Genomic DNA, 22133 nt, shown 5'->3' with positions numbered 1-22133 from the left:
TCTCACTCTCACTCTCTCCCTCTCTCCCTCTCACCCGTAGTGATTGTAATCTGAGGCTGTCAGGCTCCCAGTAATTGAAACTGAATAGATGAATCACTTAATTACCTAATAGCTGATTCTCCAAGAGCTGAATAATGAAGATAACAGAGAATGAAGTGGGCATGAAAAGCATAATTTCTCTAATTACACCATTGTTGTTGTTGTTGTTGTTGTTTGTGTTGATGGTAAAGGGGGGAATGTTGTTGTTGCCTAGTCATTCTCCCACATACTGTAGCCAACTAGACATACTGTAGCCTACTGTACAGTCCGCTTGCTTTGAAGTACCACCATGCAGAGATACAATATGTTCTACACCAGTAGTTCCCAAATTGTGGGGCGAAATTGGGTAGTGCATCACCAGTTGCTCTTGTCATGTTTGTCATTGTATACTTAGAGAGCTATTTATAACTTGTCAGAAATGTCCAGATCAACTAGCCCATGTTATTTAGGTTTTTTAGCCCATATATATGGTTGTAATTATTGTGTCACTCAAATATCACATGAATAGACATTAGACATGACAAAATGTATAGAATTGCAGGAAATAAGCTTTAACCCTGGGGGGGGGATTAGGTTTAGAATGTTCCCCAATGCTAGAAGGGAGGCCCCGAGTGAAAAGGTTTGGGAACCCCTGATCTACACAACGAGGACATGATCAAGCTTGTACGATTAACAAGCTTCAGAGAAAAGGGAAAAGAATGACAGTGTCGTATAGCGAGGGGGAGAGAACATGTTGAGAGAGAGAGAAAGTGTCTCATCACGGAACTTTTATTCCCCTCATCTCTTCTCTAATGATCTATGTTGATGTGGAGAGGGTGGAGCGGCCCCTGTCATGGCTTAGAGGTAACATGTAGCCAGCTAGCACTCCGCTCAGCACAGGGATGGCAACATGTTTATTACTGAGGCTGGTAGGCTCACTGAGGCCCAGCGGTGACAGGAGCCTTGGCTCAGTGCACGCTGACCTATAAAGGAGATGAAAATGTTGCATTCCAGCCTCCATTTATTATTCATTAGCCGGCTAACCTACCCCCTAGTCAGCAATTTTTAATATCTCGAAGAGGACTCGAGTGGTGGCTTTCGCATTTAGCTCACATTTCTGTTATTCATGAAACAGAATATAAATTATATTATTTTCCCCTGCAATTCACTTCAAAGAGGTTTTTAACAAGTTTGTTTGGAAGTTGTTGTTACCCCCCTTAACTCCTACCTCTCCCTCCTCCCCTCTATCATTTTATAACCAACTGGTCATTGCTTTTTCTTGCATCTCAGAAAGTCATTTGAAATGGCGACTCCATAAATGAACAGGACGGGAGGTACGAGTTTTAATTAAGCAATCACTTGTTTTCATCCTGTTTCCCAGAGGACCTCTTAATGCTGAGCCACATTCAAATCAAACAGGAAACACAACCGAACAACAGCAGAGCCTAACAGAACCGTAAAGAACACACTGGATCTTGTCACTGGGGCAGGAGAGATTCAGGGGGGGGCAGGGGATTGGATATATGGCTCACTACAGGAACACAGCCATGTGTCCTGGAGCAGACTGAGGCAGTCGGAGAAGGAGAGCTCTCAGCTTGGTTGTCGTTGGAAACACCCTAGTCTTTTTGTAAGGCGGGAGGGCAGTGGCTGGATTTACAGAGGAATTTATCCAGCCTAATGGAACAGTCAGAGTGAATGAAAGAATGCTACGGGGACGGAGACAGGGAGCGAGGGAAACCAAATCATAGAAGGTGCATTTATCTCGGGCCAATCTGGAGGTAGTCTGTTAGTGAACAACAGGTAAATACGACCTGCTATGGTCCTGGTTCAGGACACACAGACAGGAAGGACATGAATGGAAAGCCTAGATACTATACTGTGTGTGGAAGGAGGGGAGGGGGGTTTGAGGTGATTACATTGGATGCCAGTCTTGTTCTCTTCTCCTGGAGACTTCCTAGTGTAGCAGATCTGTGCTGCTTGGCCCACATTCATGTTCATGGAAAAGCAGCAGTTAGTTCCCCCTCTCCTTGGCCCCCTTCAGCCCAGTCTGATGACAGAGGACCATGCCAAATACTGGACTGGAAGCCCGCTCAAACATTCTCCCACATTTCCACCGTCCACGCATAGCTATGTGCCGTATGCATTTCTTATGAATGCATTTACCGTGTCACCATTAACTCAAACAGCACCGTAATAGCTTCCCTTTGCATTTATTAAATGTATATCCTCAGCCCTGCCCTCAATGGCAGTTTATCTATTTACAAAACGGAAACCAAAGTGTCTTGCTCAACACACTGGACATTAACATAAGCTACCTAACTATCCAGAGCTATTATAGATCCAGAAGTAACAGCGGTTTGGCTGTGGGTTAGCAGGGATAGCCGTGACAGTGGGCCTGGGCTGCAGGATAATGATGGGTCAGCTGGAGAAAGCAGAGAGGAAGCCAGCCCAGCTGGGCCCGCAGGCAGGCAGGCGGAGGGGTGGAGGGTGCAGCGGCCTGCCTGTGTGTGCTTGTGTTGGCAGGCCTCCCACTCAGCACACATCCATCCATCCCCTTTCTTTTTATCTTCCGTCTTCCTGTCTCTCTCAGCGTGTCTGTCAGGCTGTGAGAGACGTGTGTTTTCTGAGGGAGGATTTGGTACCTAAGTCCAGACCCAGACTCAGACCCCTACTCCACTACACCCCACCCCCAATCATGGCCCTGCCTGCCTCCTCTCCCCCAGCTCTCTACCGCCCCCCACAGGTCTCCACACACCACACCCAGTCATGTATAATATCTAGATTTCCAGTGTTTTCCAACCCTGGTCTCCAGTGCCCCCAACAGTCCACATTTGTATTGTTACTCTAGACAAGCGCACCTGAATCCACTTGATTCCACATTATCTATCCACTCTGGACCAAGCATCAAGCCAGTAAACTGAAAACACAACCACTACACACCGCAAGTTCAATGTGGAAATCAATTAAACTGTTAAACACACATTGTCTCAGTTTTCAATCATCAAGCCCTCAATGAGCTGAATGAGGTGTGTTTGTCCAGGGCTATAATAAAAATGTGGACTGTTGAGGGTACTGGAGGACCAGGGTTGGGAAACACTGGTCTAGAAAGCAAGTATGCATCTGCTAGTCCTGCAATTTTCTAGACCATTGATTTTTATATAGCAATTGAATATGTTGCTTTGTATTCATTCTTCAAGCCCTTGTGTTAACAAACTGACATAAATGGAAGGTGAGCTAGAATTTGGATTCTAGGCCAGGGCTGAGGGCTGCTTGGTGATTGGCCATCTTCCTTCTATCCCTGGTATCAATCCGGCACAGTGGCAGAGACTCCATTGATGTGGAAATCCTCTTAGCTGGACAGAGCAGCAGAGAGAGAGGCAGCAGCTGGCAGAATGCTCCACAGTGTAGCAGACCACAACAGCCTCTGTCCACACACAGCACAGAATGACACAGTGATTTACTCGGAGCACGACAGCAAGCCTCAGAGTCATCACTGCAGCATCTCCCTCTCACACTGAGCGCCTGTGTAATGCAAAGTGACAACGCATCGCCCCCCTTTTAAAGTATTTAGATAGGGAGTGGTGGTGAATTGGATACAGTAGGTCTGTGTATGTGTGGAGGGATATTTTGTGTATGTGTGGAGGGATATTTTGTGTACGCGTGGGGGGATATTTTGTGTACTTGTGGAGGGATATTTTGTGTACGTGTGGAGGGATATTTTGTGTACGTGTGGAGGGATATTTTGTGTACGTGTGGAGGGATATTTTGTGTACGTGTGGAGGGATATTTTGTGTACGTGTGGAGGGATATTTTGTGTACGTGTGGAGGGATATTTTCCTTGTTGTTTGATCCCTCTTTTTCGCAGTCATTGTCTCAAGTGCTCACTGTGCAGATGGGAATAATGGAGCTGCAGACTCAAATAACCTCTGGGCTATAGCCAATATATGTAACATAACAAAGCTTAGTGTGCAGAGAGAAATGCTTATCATGCAGTCGAGTGAATTGCATGGGCATAACAAGGATCAACAGAAGTCATTCTCTCCTTTCTCTAAGAATAACTTCTTGGTTGGGGTCATTTGAAATCAGTGTATCTATCATTTCCCATTTCTTATCCAGCTGTCCAACCATCTCTGTCATCTCCATCTGGTTTGTGTACCAACACCATTTTCCACCTGAAGCGCAGAACATGCTATTATTTACTATCATACAGGGACCCAGGGGTTCTTGTAATCCTCTTACAATGTGGAAGAGACAGAGATTGTTTTTCTGACCCCTTGTCTAGCCCCGGGCACAGCCTTAGGACTAGCCCTAGTCAATGGTCCTCATCTCTTCCTGCTCCAGCTCCAGTCTTTCTCCCCAGCCCCCACCCCAGCCTTCAAGCCCCAGCTCCAGCTCCAGTCTTTCTCCCCAGCCCCCACCCCAGCCTTCAAGCCCCAGCTCCAGCTCCAGTCTTTCTCCCCAGCCCCCACCCCAGCCTTCAAGCCCCAGCTCCAGCTCCAGTCTTTCTCCCCAGCCCCCACCCCAGCCTTCAAGCCCCAGCTCCAGCTCCAGTCTTTCTCCCCAGCCCCCACCCCAGCCTTCAAGCCCCAGCTCCAGCTCCAGTCTTTCTCCCCAGCCCCCACCCCAGCATTCAAGCCCCAGCTCCAGCTCCAGTCTTTCTCCCCAGCCCCCACCCCAGCCTTCAAGCCCCAGCCCCAGCTCCAGTCTTTCTCCCCAGCCCCCACCCCAGCCTTCAAGCCCCAGCTCCAGCTCCAGTCTTTCTCCCCAGCCCCCACCCCAGCCTTCAAGCCCCAGCCCCAGCTCCAGTCTTTCTCCCCAGCCCCCACCCCAGCCTTCAAGCCCCAGCTCCAGCTCCAGTCTTTCTCCCCAGCCCCCACCCCAGCCTTCAAGCCCCAGCTCCAGCTCCAGTCTTTCTCCCCAGCCCCCACCCCAGCCTTCAAGCCCCAGCTCCAGCTCCAGTCTTTCTCCCCAGCCCCCACCCCAGCCTTCAAGCCCCAGCTCCAGCTCCAGTCTTTCTCCCCAGCCCCCACCCCAGCCTTCAAGCCCCAGCTCCAGCTCCAGTCTTTCTCCCCAGCCCCCACCCCAGCCTTCAAGCCCCAGCTCCAGCTCCAGTCTTTCTCCCCAGCCCCCACCCCAGCCTTCAAGCCCCAGCCCCAGCTCCAGTCTTTCTCCCCAGCCCCCACCCCAGCCTTCAAGCCCCAGCTCCAGCTCCAGTCTTTCTCCCCAGCCCCCACCCCAGCCTTCAAGCCCCAGCTCCAGCTCCAGTCTTTCTCCCCAGCCCCCACCCCAGCCTTCAAGCCCCAGCTCCAGCTCCAGTCTTTCTCCCCAGCCCCCACCCCAGCCTTCAAGCCCCAGCTCCAGTCTTTCTCCCCAGCCCCCACCCCAGCCTTCAAGCCCCAGCTCCAGCTCCAGTCTTTCTCCCCAGCCCCCACCCCAGCCTTCAAGCCCCAGCTCCAGCTCCAGTCTTTCTCCCCAGCCACCACCCCAGCCTTCAAGCTCCAGCTCCAGTCTTTCTCCCCAGCCCCCACCCCAGCCTTCAAGCCCCAGCTCCAGCTCCAGTCTTTCTCCCCAGCCCCCAACCCAGCCTTCAAGCCCCAGCTCCAGCTCCAGTCTTTCTCCCCAGCCCCCAACCCAGCCTTCAAGCCCCAGCTCCAGCTCCAGTCTTTCTCCCCAGCCCCCACCCCAGCCTTCAAGCCCCAGCTCCAGCTCCAGTCTTTCTCCCCAGCCCCCACCCCAGCCTTCAAGCCCCAGCTCCAATTTGAGCCTCCAGCAGGGGACTCAGGGGAGGTCTGGCGCCATGTTTGCTGGTGATACATCAATAGGCATTATACCCTCTGTGGAATAAGCTCCAAAGGGAGGGCATAATCTTGGCAATGACTTTGAAGAGGGAAAAGGTTGTCATTGCTCCTCCGACCAGCCTGCCGTGAATGTTAACATGCTCTGAGCCCGGGCTGGGCTCTGTCCATGATATGTGAGGTGCCAATGTCAGTCTACTGTAACCTCAAATGTCAAAAGCCTATAATGCCTATACCATTTGACATAATAATAGAGTTAGTAGCAGTTTATCAATTCTATATACTGTGTGTTAATAATCCATATTGTATCTGTACCAGGCATTGCCCTGTCTCTTGTTTTTTTTCTGGATAATTCTTAGCATATTAATTCCTTCAGGTGATGACCTGATGATTACTGGGCCAGGTAAGACTATGACACTTTAACCTGAAGACAGAACCACATAGATGAACAAATACTGAGCTACTGATCCACCTCATCGCAGGGGTTTCCTTTCCGCTGTAAAACTGAGGGAACTGTGTGCGAATCATCATAAAAGTGAGCCCATCTATGGATTGGGGTTATTTACGCCACTATCTATGGGCTATGCAAATCAAAGAAAACCTATTCAAAGGTTATTTTTATGCTGCCATCCAATGTACCTTGTGTGGTTAATCCCCTTTCCTTGATACCTGTATTTATAAACAAGATCAAATATTTACCTCTTCTTTCACCTGAACTTGTATTTAGAATCAATCAATCAATCAAATTAATTTAAAAAGCCCTTTTTATCACAGCTTAATTTAAACCACTCCTCTTCTATTCCTCCAAATCTGGCAGCCAAGAAAAAGGTCTGTGTTAGAGAATCCTGAAACTGTATAAAGGGCGAACGAGAGACCAACAGAATGGCAGGGCTGCTAGTCGGGCATCTCAAAGGCCTCTAATACAAGGCTTTTAACTGAACAGGCAACTCTAATGGCCATGACTCCACATCTACAGAAGTCATATCATTTTGGGTCTGTTAAGTTGGCTGTTTAGTTGGTATCCTTCTGTTTACTTAGCCACTGCGTGCACCAGTACTGTGGAAAGTTCTGCTAGGGAAAAGTCACACACATGGTGGTAGCCAATCCCAATGGCACCATCAAGTTCTCACCACAACCCATAAATGCCTCCCTCTCCTGTCCTCCCTGTTTCCCACACACCCCAGCCCAGGCTGGCCCTGTCCCCATCCCAGTGCCCTCTGAGTGGTGCGACGGGTTGGGGCTGGTTTCTCTCATCTCCCAGGCACATTATCCCACACTGATGCTGACGTAGAAGAGACACAGTTAGCCAGGCCTGTTAGATGAATGGCTGCTCCGCCACCACGCCACGCCAGGCCCCTCCATATGTTCCTCTCTCTCTCTATGGTGAGTGATCATTAGCCCTGCGGCGGGCTGTCCTCCCCAGCTCTGGCTCCGTCCATCAGCCTGTGGCCATCCCCTACTCTCTTCCTCTGTTCCCCCGCTCCAGGGAGCCACAGCGCTCTGATATTAGCAGTTTAATTATAAGTTTATGGAAAGCCGGGTGACAACAGTCAGAGGGACTCAAAGCCCAGTGTGTCTCAGAGGAAAGGAAGGTAGATAGATAGACACTCTGCTGTGTGTGGACATGCATGCTGGCTGCAGGGCAAAGCTTTTGTTTTCAGGAGGATCATATTTCTAACAGATCAAATGCTCAATGCACAGAGTCCTAAGTTATTGATTGGTTCTCTACATTCATCTCATTTTTTAGAAGTTGTTTGCTCAGCTTTCGATCGGCTCTGCCCGCTCTCTTTCTCCCTCTGTTGTTTCAGTCCCAGTGGAAAAGTTGTTGGTTTTGCTTATTTTCTTCCAAGACACAATCATGAAGGACAGTTAAAAAAATTGAATGATTCCATTTTGATGTAATTATAAAGCTGTGTGAATGTGCTCCATTTTAATGATCATATTTTCTACGTGTAATGTTTGCTGTTTGAGCTGGCTCAGCAGAGAGCAAATTTGAACTTTTGAATTACTTGCTTTCTACATAGTGTGGCTGTCTGATGAGGCACTCAAAGTGAACTCACCTCCCTCTCCTCTCCTTTCCATAAACCACAGGCATTATCCACCAGATGAAAGGAGACTATGAGACTGCACTTAAACTCCACAAAACCCACCTCTCCATCACCCAGGAGCTCAGTGACTATGCTGCCCAGGGCCGGGCCTATGGTAACATGGGCAATGCCTACAACGCGCTGGGGGCCTTTGACCAGGCCGTACGCTATCACCGCCAGGAGCTACAGATCTCCATGGAGGTCAATGACCGGGCCTCACAGGCCTCTACCCATGGTAACCTGGCCGTGGCCTACCAGGCCCTGGGGGCCCACGATCGTGCCCTGCAGCACTACCAGAACCACCTCAATATCGCCCGTGAGCTGCGAGACGTCCAGAGCGAGGCTCGCGCCCTCGGCAATCTGGGAAACTTCCACTGCTCCCGGGGAGAGTTCCCCCAAGCCGTGCCCTACTACGAGCAGTACCTCCGCTTGTCCCCTGACCTCCAGGACATGGAGAGTGAGGGGAAAGTCTGCCACAACTTGGGCTACGCCCACTACTGCCTGGGAAGCTATCAGGACGCTGTCAAGTACTATGAGCAGGACCTGGCTCTGGCTAAGGACCTGCATGACAAGCTGAGCCAGGCCAAGGCCTACTGTAACCTGGGACTGGCCTTCAAGGCTCTGGGTGACTTCACCAAGGCAGAGGAGTGTCAGAAGTACCTGCTCTCTCTAGCCCAGTCTCTTAATAATGCACAGGCCCGTTTCAGAGCCCTGGGCAACCTGGGGGACATCTTTGTCTCCAAGAAGGACGTGACTGGGGCTATCCAATTCTATGAGCAGCAGCTGGCCCTGGCTCACCAGGTGAGATTCTTTGGCTCCTGTTTTTAATCTGTCATAGTCACAGGAAAGGTCTCCACTTTGTCTGCATACAGTAAGAGAGATTAACGTTATATACTGTAAGTCCAGCACTCCATTGATTTTGCAAGGCAGGCTGTTTATGTAAGGCTGTTGATGTTGAATATTTGCTGATGCACTGAAATCCTATCTGTGCTTTGTTTCAGGTGAAGGAGCGCAGGATGGAGGCGTGTGCCTACGCGGCCCTGGGTGCCACCTACAGACTGGTGCAGAAGTACGACAAGGCTCTGGGCTACCACACCCAGGAGCTGGAGGTGTACCAGGAGCTGGGCGATGTGCCTGGGGAGTGTAAAGCCCACGGCCACCTGGCAGCCGTCTACATGGCTCTGGGGAAGTACGCCATGGCCTTCAAGAGCTACGAGGAGCAGCTAGAGCTGGGCCGCAGACTGAAGGACCCCGGGGTAGAGGCCCAGGTCTATGGCAACATGGGCATCACCAAGATGAATGTAGGGGTGATGGAGGAGGCTATAGGCTACCTGGAACAGCAGCTGGCCACCCTCCAGCAGCTGAGTGGCAACGAGGCCGTGCTGGACCGGGGTAGGGCCTATGGTAACCTCGGAGACTGTTACGAGGCCTTAGGGGACTTTGAAGAGGCCATTAAATACTATGACCAGTACCTGTCTGTGGCCCAGAGCCTTAACCGGATGCAGGACCAGGAGAAGGCCTACCGAGGCCTGGGGAATGGACACAGGTCAGTGACATCTCTCAGTAGCCCTTCCTCTACACACACTAGACATCCTTAGAAACCTGTAACATGATTGGTTATAGCTCCCAATCAGGTCACTAAGTAGGTCAGTTATGCTTATTTAGATTATGTGCCCATGGGGGCCTCATTGATTTTGTTTTGTCACTCAGGTATCATATGAACACACATAAAACATGGCAAAATGTGTAGAATTGCAGGAATACGCTTTAAAACTTTTCTTTCTGCCAACAAGAGGGGTGCGGACAGTTTGGGGTTGCATCCGTGGAGGTTTGTTACTACGCCAATAAAGAACATATCCATCCTGACCTTTGCCACCCAGGACATTTGTGTGACCGAACCTTCTCAAATAGTAGTTGAGCACCCCTGCCATGTAGTGACTCCTGTTTTATAACTGAATGAGTTACTTAGATAGTGTTCTAGGTAAGCTGTGCCATCTGTCCAAATGACCTCTTCTTGAAGCATGGACTAAAGTGTCACTAAAGGATTGGCTTGGGAATACATGATGTCTCTGCAGCACAAAAACCCTGCTCTAGCTCTGGTGGGAAATCTGTGGTTGGATGAAAGCACTAAAACCATGAAATCTCTTACTGCCTGATATGAACAGCTAATATCTTAATCATAGAAGAAGAGTACTGCTGATGAAAGTATATATAGAACTTTAATTAGCATTTTTCTCATTTGAATAACATTTAAAAGCAAGGCGTCATATTTTAAATACACTCCTAAGCTACCGTTGCGAGCAGAAAGCCATTCTGCCTTTGAATAAGTTGCCGATATCAATTTCCTCTGGTTGTTGCGGTGACAGATCATTTGCTTTGACTGGGTATTACTAATAATCATAGTAATCCTGCTTTGCATAATCCTTTTTTCTTTTTGAGCCCGCTGCTGTTTTCCTGCTTGTGTCGGCACTTGCATTTCCAGGACCACCCTAGTTTAGAGACACCTTGACGGTCGGTGTTGTGGATCGGGAGGCTCAGTGAGGCTGGTGCTGTGGCTGCTTCAGCACTGAGCCTACTGGCCCCCAGCTGATCGGTATGCAAAGAGGCTTTGGCTGACAGACGTCTGAAACCGGGGGAACTGCAGCTAATTCAAGACAACCTTTTACATTCTGGCTCTTTTCTTCTCTTTCTCTCTCCCCTGTGTGTGTCTGAGAGCTGATAACATCCTGTGAGAATACGGTGTGAAACCAAACACAGCAGCAGCAATGGAATCCTCATTTCAGAGATGATTTGTCCCCTTATTGTGCATCATCAACATGCCACCATAACAATCAGACAGAACCCTGCATTAGGAATGCATGAGCTGAGAGGTGAAGAATGTACATCAGACTCCTACCTTCCTCACTTCCTATCTCTCTCTCTCTCTCTCTCCCATAGCCTTTAGTGAACCAGCTCTCTTTAAAAGAGAACATTAATTAAGCTAAAGCCTTTTATTCTTTCAGTGGTCCTTTTCAAGCGACATCCGGTAGTTGTTGCTCCGCCTGTGAATGTGAAAATGGTCTATTTGCAGGGTTTCTGTGCAGTGTTCAAGAGAACAAAACCTGGGTTTGAATGCAGGTCTTATTGATGTGTAGGCCTATTCACAGAGAGAGACAGAACCTGGGTTTGAATGCAGGTCTTATTGATGTGTAGGCCTATTCACAGAGAGAGACAGAACCTGGGTTTGAATGCAGGTCTTATTGATGTGTAGGCCTATTCACAGAGAGAGACAGAACCTGGGTTTGAATGCAGGTCTTATTGATGTGTAGGCCTATTCACAGAGAGAGACAGAACCTGGGTTTGAATGCAGGTCTTATTGATGTGTAGGCCTATTCACAGAGAGAGACAGAACCTGGGTTTGAATGCAGGTCTTATTGATGTGTAGGCCTATTCACAGAGAGAGACATAACCTGGGTTTGAATGCAGGTCTTATTGATGTGTAGGCCTATTCACAGAGAGAGACAGAACCTGTATCGTCCATGTGACATCCCTCTAATCTAGGCCAAGTGGAGGGTGAATTATATTATCTAGCACCCCCCAACCCATTGCATCATTAACCCATCAACCCTGCTTCATTCCCCTGCAGCCCCTTTTCTCTTCCTCTACACACACACACACACACACACACAGTCCTCCTAGAGTCATCTGCCGTGCTTTTTTTGGGGTATCTGAATATTCATTCCCACTGAAACGATGCAGAGCTTGGCAAATGGCAAATGTGATGTGTGTTTCTCATTCTTCCGTAATAGCACAGTGTGGCCATATGTGCAGATTAGATTATAGCTGTTCTACTATCCCCCTGATAGGAGATAAGCAGAGAGAGGAACGAGGTTACTGTGAGAGGAGTGTACTTGGAGGACACAGTCTCTGTGGCACGAGTCTGTTTGTTCATATTGAGGAGCAGATGGCAATTACGGGCCTTTCTAGTAGGCATATAATATATCCCATCTCTGTCCCAGTCTGCCCAGTTGACCCTGCATATCTCCATCCTTCCCCTACTGTTTGACTTTCCCTCGTTAAGCCCTGCCTCTCTGTGTCTCCCCCTGCAGGGCGATGGGTAACCTGCAGCAGTCCCTGGTGTGTTTTGAGAAGCGTCTGGTGGTGGCCCATGAGCTGGGGGAGTGTGGAGGGAAGGCCCAGGCCTACGGGGAGCTAGGGGCGCTCCACAGCCAGTTGGGGAACTATGAACAGGCCATCTCCTGTCTGGAGCGCCAGCTAGGCATCGCCCGTGACACCCAGGACCGCCTACTAGAGGGCGACGCCAGCTGTGGCCTGGGCGTGGTCTACCAGTCCATGGGAGAGTACGAGACGGCCCTGCGCTGCCACCAGAGTGACCTGGAGATCGCAGAGGAGACGGGCAGGCCCGCCCGACAGGGCCGTGCCTATGGCAACCTGGGCCTCACCTACGAGTCGCTAGGCAACTATGAGCGTGCAGTGGTGTTCCAGGAGCAGCATCTGAGTGTTGCAGCTCAGACCAACGACCTGGCGGCCAAGACCCTAGCCTACGGCAGTCTGGGGAGGACACACCACGCACTGCAGAACTACTCACAGGCTGTCATGTACCTGCAGGAAGGTGAGCAGCCGGGTTGGGGAATAGGAGGAAGGGGGGATACTCATATAGATATGTAGACTTTAGTGACATGAATGGTGACAGCTGTGACAGCTTCCAACGGAGATGGAATATATATCTGACAGGCATGAATTATCTTGAAGTAGAGTCAAGTATAATTCTACCAAGAGCAGCATTTTTTTTTTAAAGCTTATATTTTGTAATGCTACATTTTTTCTGTGTGTTTTCGTCTGTTTTTTATTAGCTTGTGTGAGGATTTTTTTGTGTGAGTATAGTTGCCATTGTGTGTGTGTGTGTGTGTGTGTGTGTGTGTGAGCTCATCCCTGTGTTGCATGCCGAGGCATTTAGCATGTTTACAGACTGCAATTCTTCACACCTATATCCTCTTTCAAATGAGCTGCCAAAGGACCTTTTCACACACTGTGGCTGGCAGAGTCCTGCCTCTCACGCTTCATTGTCCTCTATAGATGATGGCGAAATTAAAAGCTGCAGCCTTGGCTCTCTAAAATTCATTATGTCAATAACAGTGTAGGGATTGTTTGTCATAGGTAGGACATAGGTAGGACAAGAAACAGCTTGAAGAACTCTGAGAGAGCTGTAGGGGGCGTGGCCATCAGTGCCATTAGCAGCCGTTATGCAGAGGCACACCCAGGGCATTACTCCACAAAGCCTGTTTGCATACAGGGAGAATGATCATCTCCTCTCCTCCAAGCCACCGGTGCTTGTAGTGACCTAGACATTGTTCCAGCCCTGCTTGTTGGGTTTTAATGGAAACAAAGGAGGCAGGCCACTCTATCTCTTCCCTGTCCTCTTACTGTCCCCTGCTCTGTCCTTGTATTGTTCTTTGGTCCAGCTTTGAAAAAGCACACTACTACTTTTCCTATCCTTGACAGCCAATTATTTCTAGCCAACCTACCCAGACCAAAAAGTTGGCACGTTTTTTTTCTTCTGTTTTCCTTTTTTCTTTTTTTTTATGCCGCACGCTTGTTTTTTTGTTTTCACATCCTGAGAAATATTAATTGGAAGGAGGCCTAGGAAAGGAGCTCCACTCGAGTGCCTATAGTGACAGCATGTGACTTCAGCAGTGTGTGTGTGTGTGTGTGTGAGACACAGCAGATTTAATGCCTGCAGTATTTTCATCATATAATTTATAATTAGGTAACACTTTGTGAGGCTTTATTCTCTTTACAGTCACAATGCCTTGTGTTTGTGTGTGTATTTATACAGGAGTGTGTATCGCCCTGCTGCAAGCCTGTGTGTGTGTAAAGTCACAGGGTGCATGGGCCCCCGGAGCTGTAGTGAATCTCTTCACCAGCTGTCAGGCAGCCATTAAAGTGGTCTCTAGAGATATATTTTATCACTGGCCTACACACAATACCCCATAATGTGAAAGTGTATTTAAAATAAAATAAAATATGGATTAAAAATGAAAAGCTGAAATGACTTGAGTCAATACGTATTCAACCCCTAAATAAGTTCAGGAGTAAAAATGTGCTTAACAATTCACATAATAAGTTGCATGGACTCACTCCTTTGTGCAATAATAGTGTTTAACCAGATTTTTGTATGACTACCTCATCTCTGTACCCCACACATACAATTACCTGTAAGGTCCCTCAGTCCAGCAGTGAATTTCAAACACACATTCAAACACGAAGACCAGGGAGGTTTTTCAATGCCTCGCAAAGAAGGAGACCTATTGGAGAAAAACATCACACATGGAATGTCCCTTTGAACATGGTGAAATGAATAACTTGGATGGTGTATCAACATACCCAGTCACTACAAAGATACAAGCATACTTCCTAACACAGTTGTCGGAGAGGAAAGAAACCGCTCAGGAATTTCACCATGAGGCCAATGGTAAAACAGTTACAGAGTGATAGGAGAAAACTGAGGATGGATCAACAACATTGTAGTTACTCCACAATACTAACCTAATTGACAGTGTGAATAGAAGGAAGACTGTACAGAATAATATTCTTAAACATCCATCATGTTTGCAACAAGGCACTAAAGTAATACTGAAAAAAATGTGCAAAGCAATTCACTGTAAAATCCCAAATAACACATGACTGAGTACCACCCTCCATATTTTCAAGCATAGTGGTGGCTGCATTATGGTTATGCTTGTAATTGTTAAGGACTGGGGAGTTTTTCAGGATAAAAAAACAAATGTAATAAAGCTAAGCACAGGCAACATTGTAGAGGGAAATCTGGTTCAGTCTGCTTTCCACCAGACACTGGTGACACTCACAGAGATGAGTTCACCTTTCAGTATGACAACAACCTAAAACCCAAGTCCAAATCTACACCGGAGTGTATATCAGAAATATCAAAACAAGCAATATCAGAACGAACAATGTCAGAGTCCGGAATATAAATACAGTATGTATCTAAATGGTGTGAATAGACAGTATGGGCAGTATATTAATAGAAAAGCTGTGTACAGCAGTAGTTATATAGAATGAGCCATGACTAGAATACAGTGCATACAAATAAAATAGGTAAAATAGTATGTAAACTGTTTTTCAGTCTCTCGGTCCCGGCTTTGATACACCTATACTGTCTTAAGTCTGCTAGATGGTAGCAGGGTGAACAGGCTGTGGCTTGGGTGGCTGAGGTCCTTGATGATCTTCTTGAACTTCCTCCAACACCGGGTGCTGTAGATGTTTTAGAGGGCGGGCATTGTGCCCCCAGTGATGCGTTGGGCTGACCACACCACCCTCTGGAGAGGCATGCGGTTGTGGGCAGTGCAGCAGTTGGTGATGCAGCCCGACAGAATGCTCTCGATGGTTTATCCGTAGTGGTTTGTGAGGGTCTTAGGGGCAATGCTGAATTTCTTTAGACTCCTGAGGTTGAAGAGGCGCTGTTGCACCTTTTTCACAGTGGTGTCGATGTGGTGGGACCATTTCAGGTCCTTGGTGAAGCTTTTGACCCACTCCACTGCGGCCCTGTCGATGTGGATTCAATGTGGATAGGGGTGGGATCTCTCTGCACCACTCTGCCAGGGCACTAACCTCCCTGTAGGCTGTCTCGACATTGTTGGTGATAAGGCATACCACTGTTGTGTCGTCAGTAAACTTAATGTTAGAGTTGGAGTCGTGGGTGAACAGGGAGTATAGGATGGGGCTGAGCACACACCCCATGGGGGCCACTGTGTTAAGGATCAGAAGGAGATGTTGTTGCCTACCCTCACCACCTGGGGGCGACCTGTCAGGAAATCTAGGACCCAGTTGCACAGGGAGGTGTTTAGTCCCAGGGCCCTGAGCTTATTGAAGAGCATGGAGGGCACTATCATGTTGAAAACCGAGTTGTAGTCAATGAACAGTATTCTCACATAGGTCATCCTCTTGTCCAGGTGGGATAGGGCAGTTTGCAGTGCAGTAGCTATCAAGTCATCAATGGATTTGTTGGCGCGTTATGCAAAACATGCAGGTTGTTCAATTGCCTTTGAAGCATCATCATAAGTCAGAGAGAGAGAGAGAGAGAGAGAGAGAGAGAGAGAGAGAGGGGTGAGGGTGATTTCAATCCGTTTTCTCTCTCAAGCTCCCAACACTAATGAGACCTGAGTTGTCCCTGCTAGTGCTGCCACAGCTGTCAAGATGAAATGGGTTACTGAGACTAGAGGAGTCCAGTCACACACAGAGAGGGAGAATGAGAGAGATTCCAAAAGAAAGGAAGAAAGTTGGGGTTATGGGGGAATGTTAATGTTCACACACATTGCACCGATTGTGGATCTCACGTTCATCTGTTGATCATTCAGCGCGCTGTGTTTTAGGGACCACCTGCTGTAGACATTTGACTGCCAACATTTTTCACACAATACTACAATTCTTGGTTTGCAAATTACGTCCAGAGGTGCTAGGTACTCTCGGCCAGCAAACAAGTGTTGGTGTGTCTGAGCCCTTAAGGAGAGAGGGGAAGTGTTGCCCGCCTCTCTGAAGGTGTACTCACAGAGCAGTGCAGATGTCTGGGGAGAGATGTGTGCTGTGCCGCTGGGCCTGGCAGGGTGAGGGTCAACTCCATTTCAATTCCAGTCAATTCAAAAAGTGAACCAAACTTCAATTCAAATTCAAATGTTCCTCATTGAGAAGAATTTGAATGTTTGTTTACTTACTGAATTGACTGGGATTGAAATGGTATTGACCCCAACCATGGGGGCCTGGTGGAATACGAGGTTGGGTATCCCTTCCTGGTCACGCTCTCAGGAATCGCAGAGAGAGTGAGACGAGGGCCGCTTGATACACAACATGACCAAAAGTATATGGACACCTGCTCATCGAACATCTCATTCCAAAATCATGGGCATTGGAGTTGGTCCCCCCTTTGATGCTATAATAGCCTCCACTCTTCTGGGAAGGATTTCCACTAGATGTCGAAACATTGCTGCGGGGACTTGCTTCCATTCAGCCACAAGAGCATTAGTGAGGTCGGGCACTGATGTTGGGCGATTAGTCGCTGTTCCAATTCATCCCAAATGTGTTCGATGGGGTTGATGTCAGAGCTCTGTGCAGGTCAGTCAAGTTCTTCCACACCGATCTCGTCAAACCATTTCTGTTTGGACCTCACTTTGTGCACGAAGACATTGTCATGCTGAAACAGGACCTTCCCCAAACTGTTGTAACATAGTTGGAAGAACAGAATCATCTGGAATGTCATTGTATGCTGTAGTGTTAAGATTTCCTTTCTCTGGAACTAAAGGGCCTAGCTCGAACCATGAAAAACAGCCCCAGACCATTATTTCTCCTCCACCAAAAATTAGAGTTGGCACTATGCATTGGGGCAGGTAGCATTGTCCTGGCATCCGCCAAACACAGATTTGTCCTTCGGACTGCCAGATGGTGAAGCGTGATTCATCACTCCAGCTAGCGCGTTTCCACTGCTCCAGAGGCCAATTGCGGTGAGCTTTACACCACTCTAGCCGACGCATGGCATTGCGCATGGTGATCTTGCGCATGGTGTGTGGCTGCTCGGCCACGGAAACCCATTCCATGAAACTCCTGACGAACAGTTCTTGTGCTGACGTTGCTTCCAGAGGCAGTTTGGAACTCAGTAGTGAGTGTTGCATTCGAGGACAGACGATCCCGTTCTGTGAGCTTGTGTGGCCTACCACTTCGCTGCCGACCTGTTGTTGTTCCTAGACATTTCTACTTGACAATAACAGCACTTGCAGTTGGCCGGGGCAGCTCTAGCAGGGCAGACATTTGACGGTGCCACGTTGAAAGCCACTGAACTCTTCAGTAAGGCCATTCTACTGCCAATGTTTGTCTATGGAGATTGCATGACTGTGTGCTCAATTTTATACACCTGTCAGCAACGGGTGTGCCTGAAATAGCCGAATTTACTCATTTGAAGGGGTGTCCACATATTTTTGTATATATAGTGTATAATGGCCCATTTTCTCCCCCCCCACCAAAACATGTTTCCCACTGGTCACAGAAGAATAGAAACGATACACTATATCATTCTACCTAATATAAACCTAGTATCCACAGCCTTGCATGGTCAGCAGCCCAATTCAAAGCCCAGCTTGCGTGCTGTGCTGTTAGCACCTCAAATGTGACATGTGGCCAAGTGCTTTGTCCTTTTTCATCATTTCCCTCCGTGGACTGTCTGTTTCATCACAGTAATTGGGTGAAACCAAGCAGTCGGCAGGCAGGCTGAGTACAGATGCAACAATGTGACATACGCATCACCGCTTGAGGGATTGAAACAGGAAAACAAACAGCATTCTCACCAGCTGATCTGACAAAGCCACGCTAAACGAACACAGGGAAAATATCCCTGTATTTCTGCTGAATCTCAGAGGAAGTTTATGGACCAGTGTGATGAGCTACACAAAGAGTTTCAAGACAGGATGTATCTATCCTCTGTGTTTTGTATCTCCAGTGTGTGTGTGGTTAAGTGGATGAAATGTGTTGGTTCTTTGCTCTAATATATGAGCGTGTAATCGAAGACAGAGTACGGAAGTGTTGTCTCTACACTCTATTAAACCTCTTATGTTTGGTTAGTCCTGCAACATCCTTTATACAGAAGCATTAAGTGTGTGTTTGTGTTTGCTCAGCCACTCGATCCTTACCATTGATTACTAGGTACCCAGATTAGTGCCCTAACAGCCTCTTACTGTGTGTGTGTGTGTGTGTGTGTGTGTGTGTGTGTGTGTGTGTGTGTGTGTGTGTGTGTGTGTGTGTGTGTGTGTGTGTGTGTGTGTGTGAGCCCCAGACTGAGATGTACTTTTACAACTGAGGCCAAATATTCAAGCCTGTTCACTGTCAGAATATCAGTACCACGCTATGCTTACATCTGTTACCCTGAAAGATACCTGAGTGCCTGACCATAGCTCTAAATTATTTATAATCCCTCTCTCTATCTTTTTATTTCTCTTTCTCTCTCTTTCTTTCCTCCCTCCCTCTCCAGGCCTACGACTGGCAGAGCAGCTGGCTCGGCGTGAGGACGAGGCTAAGATCCGCCATCGTCTGGGGCTGTCTCTGTGGGCCAGTGGGAACCTGGAGGAGGCCCAGCACCAGGTAAAAATCTGACATGAACCTCTCCTCACACACAGCATACACACTACACAGGGTTACACTTACACACTCACATCTGTATGTGTCGAGAGAGATCATGTATAGAAAGGGAGGAGAAGGAAAGTGAAAAATTATGGAGCGATGAGGGAAGAAGATGGCCTGATGGAGGGAGCGAAAGGAAGGTTGTTCACACCATTTTAGTTGTGTTGCCATCAGTTATTCATGTTGTTCTCATTTGTCATTCTGAGAAAGAGAGAGAGGGGGAAAGGGAGAGTGAGAGGAGAAACAACATTCTACATACCACAAATATGTATCTGTTTATTTAGATCCCCTACTATTCGTGCTAGTATTTGCACATTGCTAAAACACTGTACATAGCTGATGATAATATAACACTTGATAAGTCTTTATCTTTTTTAAAACTTTTTGAGTGCAAATTTACTGTGTCCTCACTTTTGTTTGTTTATTTCACTTGCTTTGGAATTGTAAACACATGTTTCCCATGCCAATAAAATTCATTTTGAATCGAATTGAATTGAATTGAGAGAGAGACAAAGGAGACAATTCTGCGTGAACACAACTCAATTCGGTTCAGTTTATCCAGTTCCTGAATCTGTAAACTCTATCTTCTCTCTTTCCTCTCTGTCAACATCTAGTACAAGGACCTTATCCCCATACCCCTCAGGCTTACCCTGTCAAACAGATGTTAGCCAACGCAACAGTATTTTGTCACACCCCAGTTCATTCCCAGGCAATCCAGTAATGTTTGGGATATTTTCTCCAGTCATTGTAGGGTGTGTTGTTGTTGGAAAAGGGAAAGGACGTAGTTGTTCTCAGAGTATAGATGAGATGATTATTCATGAGGAAGCAGGGAGGGTGGTACTGCTGGTGGTATAGCTATATGACCTTGGTAAATACCCTGACCCACTTCAGGGCTGATTTACATAGCGCACTATGTCCCACTATGCAGTATTACTGCACTTGACATTCATACATCATCCGTACTGTTGGAATGAGATGACTTGGACCCATGTTCCTCTATATCCACATTTAAACACAAATGTTTTTGAATAGCCTCACTCTGTTACGCCTTGTTCTCTGTGGGGGAGAGATTTCACCTGACAACACTTCACCCAGATTTGTGAGAATACATGGTGTCATTTTGTCACTGCTGGAGAGGATATGGGGATGATAGATGGAATGGAATGGATGTTTTCCAGCTCATCACTTCCATCAGTGAGGATGAACGTAGCCCAGGGGGAAAGACATGGTGAGAGTCCTTTCAGGAATCGCACATGTGCAACTGTCATGGTGTGAAAATGTCAGATAAATGTAATGTTAATCATCAGTTATATTGGTTCATAAAAGGCCAGTGGTGTAAAGTACTTAAGTAAAAATACTTCAACGCATAAGTCGTTTTTTTGGGTATCTGTACATGACTTTACTATTTATATTTTTGACAACTTTTACTTTTACTTAATGCACTTTTTACTCCATACGTTTTCCCTGACACCCAAAAGTACTCGTTACATTTTGAATGCTTAGCAGGGCAGAAAAGAGAACATCCCTGGTCATTCCTCCTGCCTCTGATCTGGTGGACTCACTAAACAGAGAACATCCCTGGTCATCCCTACTGCCTCTGATCTGGAGGACTCTCTAAACAGAGAACATCCCTGGTCATCCCTACTGCCTCTGATCTGACTCACTAAACAGAGAACATCCCTGGTCATCCCTACTGCCTCTGATCTGACTCACTAAACAGAGAACATCCCTGGTTATCCCTACTGCCTCTGATCTGACTCACTAAACAGAGAACATCCCTGGTCATCCCTATCCCTGATCTGACTCACTAAACAGAGAACATCCCTGTCATCCCTACTGCCTCTGGACTCACTAAACAGAGAACATCCCTGGTCATCCCTACTGCCTCTGATCCGGTGGACTCACTAAACAGAGAACATCCCTGGTCATCCTCTGATCTGCCATCTGATCCGGTGGACTCACTAAACAGAGAACATCCCTGGTCATCCCTACTGCCTCTGATCCGGTGGACTCACTAAACAGAGAACATCCCTGGTCATCCCTACTGCCTCTGATCTGACTCACTAAACAGAGAACATCCCTGGTCATCCCTACTGCCTCTGATCTGGAGGACTCACTAAACAGAGAACATCCCTGGTCATCATCCCTGACTGACTCACTAAACAGAGAACATCCCTGATCTGCCTCTGAGGACTCACTAAACAGAGAACATCCCTGGTCATCCCTACTGCCTCTGATCCGGTGGACTCACTAAACAGAGAACATCCCTGGTCATCCCTACTGCCTCTGATCTGACTCACTAAACAGAGAACATCCCTGGTCATCCCTACTGCCTCTGATCCGGTGGACTCACTAAACAGAGAACATCCCTGGTCATCCCTACTGCCTCTGATCTGGAGGACTCACTAAACAGAGAACATCCCTGGTCATCCCTACTGCCTCTGATCCGGTGGACTCACTAAACAGAGTGGACTCACTAAACAGAGAACATCCCTGGTCATCCCTACTGCCTCTGATCCGGTGGACTCACTAAACAGAGAACATCCCTGGTCATCCCTGACGGTGGACTCCTAAACAGAGAACTGTCATCTACTGCCTCTGATCCGGTGGACTCACTAAACAGAGAACATCCCTGGTCATCCCTACTGCCTCTGATCTGACTCACTAAACAGAGAACATCCCTGGTCATCCCTACTGCCTCTGATCCGGTGGACTCACTAAACAGAGAACATCCCTGGTCATCCCTACTGCCTCTGATCTGGAGGACTCACTAAACAGAGAACATCCCTGGTCATCCCTACTGCCTCTGATCCGGTGGACTCACTAAACAGAGAACATCCCTGGTCATCCCTACTGCCTCTGATCCGGTGGACTCACTAAACAGAGAACAATATCTCCATAACGTTAGCATCTGCCATCTTGTTGCTAGTCTTTGTCGTGTCTTCTTGTTTACCGCTTTGTCTCGTTTTCCCGGTTCCAGACATATCCAAGAAGGCCACCCAAATGTTGCTAGAGCCAGTAGGTGTGCAAAGTGTGTTCTGGTTTAGACAGATAA

The 22133-nt window shown here is 47.8% G+C and overlaps 1 protein-coding gene across 2 annotated transcripts in view; it reads left to right on the top strand.

Moving 5' to 3' along the window:
- Nucleotides 1–22133, top strand: part of LOC115140053 (tetratricopeptide repeat protein 28) — a 259236-nt gene that overhangs the window by 190834 nt on the left and 46269 nt on the right. For both annotated transcript variants that reach the window (XM_029678098.2, XM_029678097.2), the window contains exons 6-9: nucleotides 7905–8701; nucleotides 8902–9446; nucleotides 11989–12512; nucleotides 18930–19039. In XM_029678098.2, the coding sequence (XP_029533958.1) occupies nucleotides 7905–8701; nucleotides 8902–9446; nucleotides 11989–12512; nucleotides 18930–19039 (1976 nt within the window). The remainder of the gene's footprint in view (nucleotides 1–7904; nucleotides 8702–8901; nucleotides 9447–11988; nucleotides 12513–18929; nucleotides 19040–22133) is intronic.

This window comes from Oncorhynchus nerka, linkage group LG13 (assembly GCF_034236695.1).
Source record: "Oncorhynchus nerka isolate Pitt River linkage group LG13, Oner_Uvic_2.0, whole genome shotgun sequence".
Taxonomy (NCBI): Eukaryota; Metazoa; Chordata; class Actinopteri; order Salmoniformes; family Salmonidae; genus Oncorhynchus; species Oncorhynchus nerka.
The sequence above is the reverse complement of the archived record's forward strand: the minus strand, read 5'-3'. Positions and strand labels throughout refer to the sequence as shown.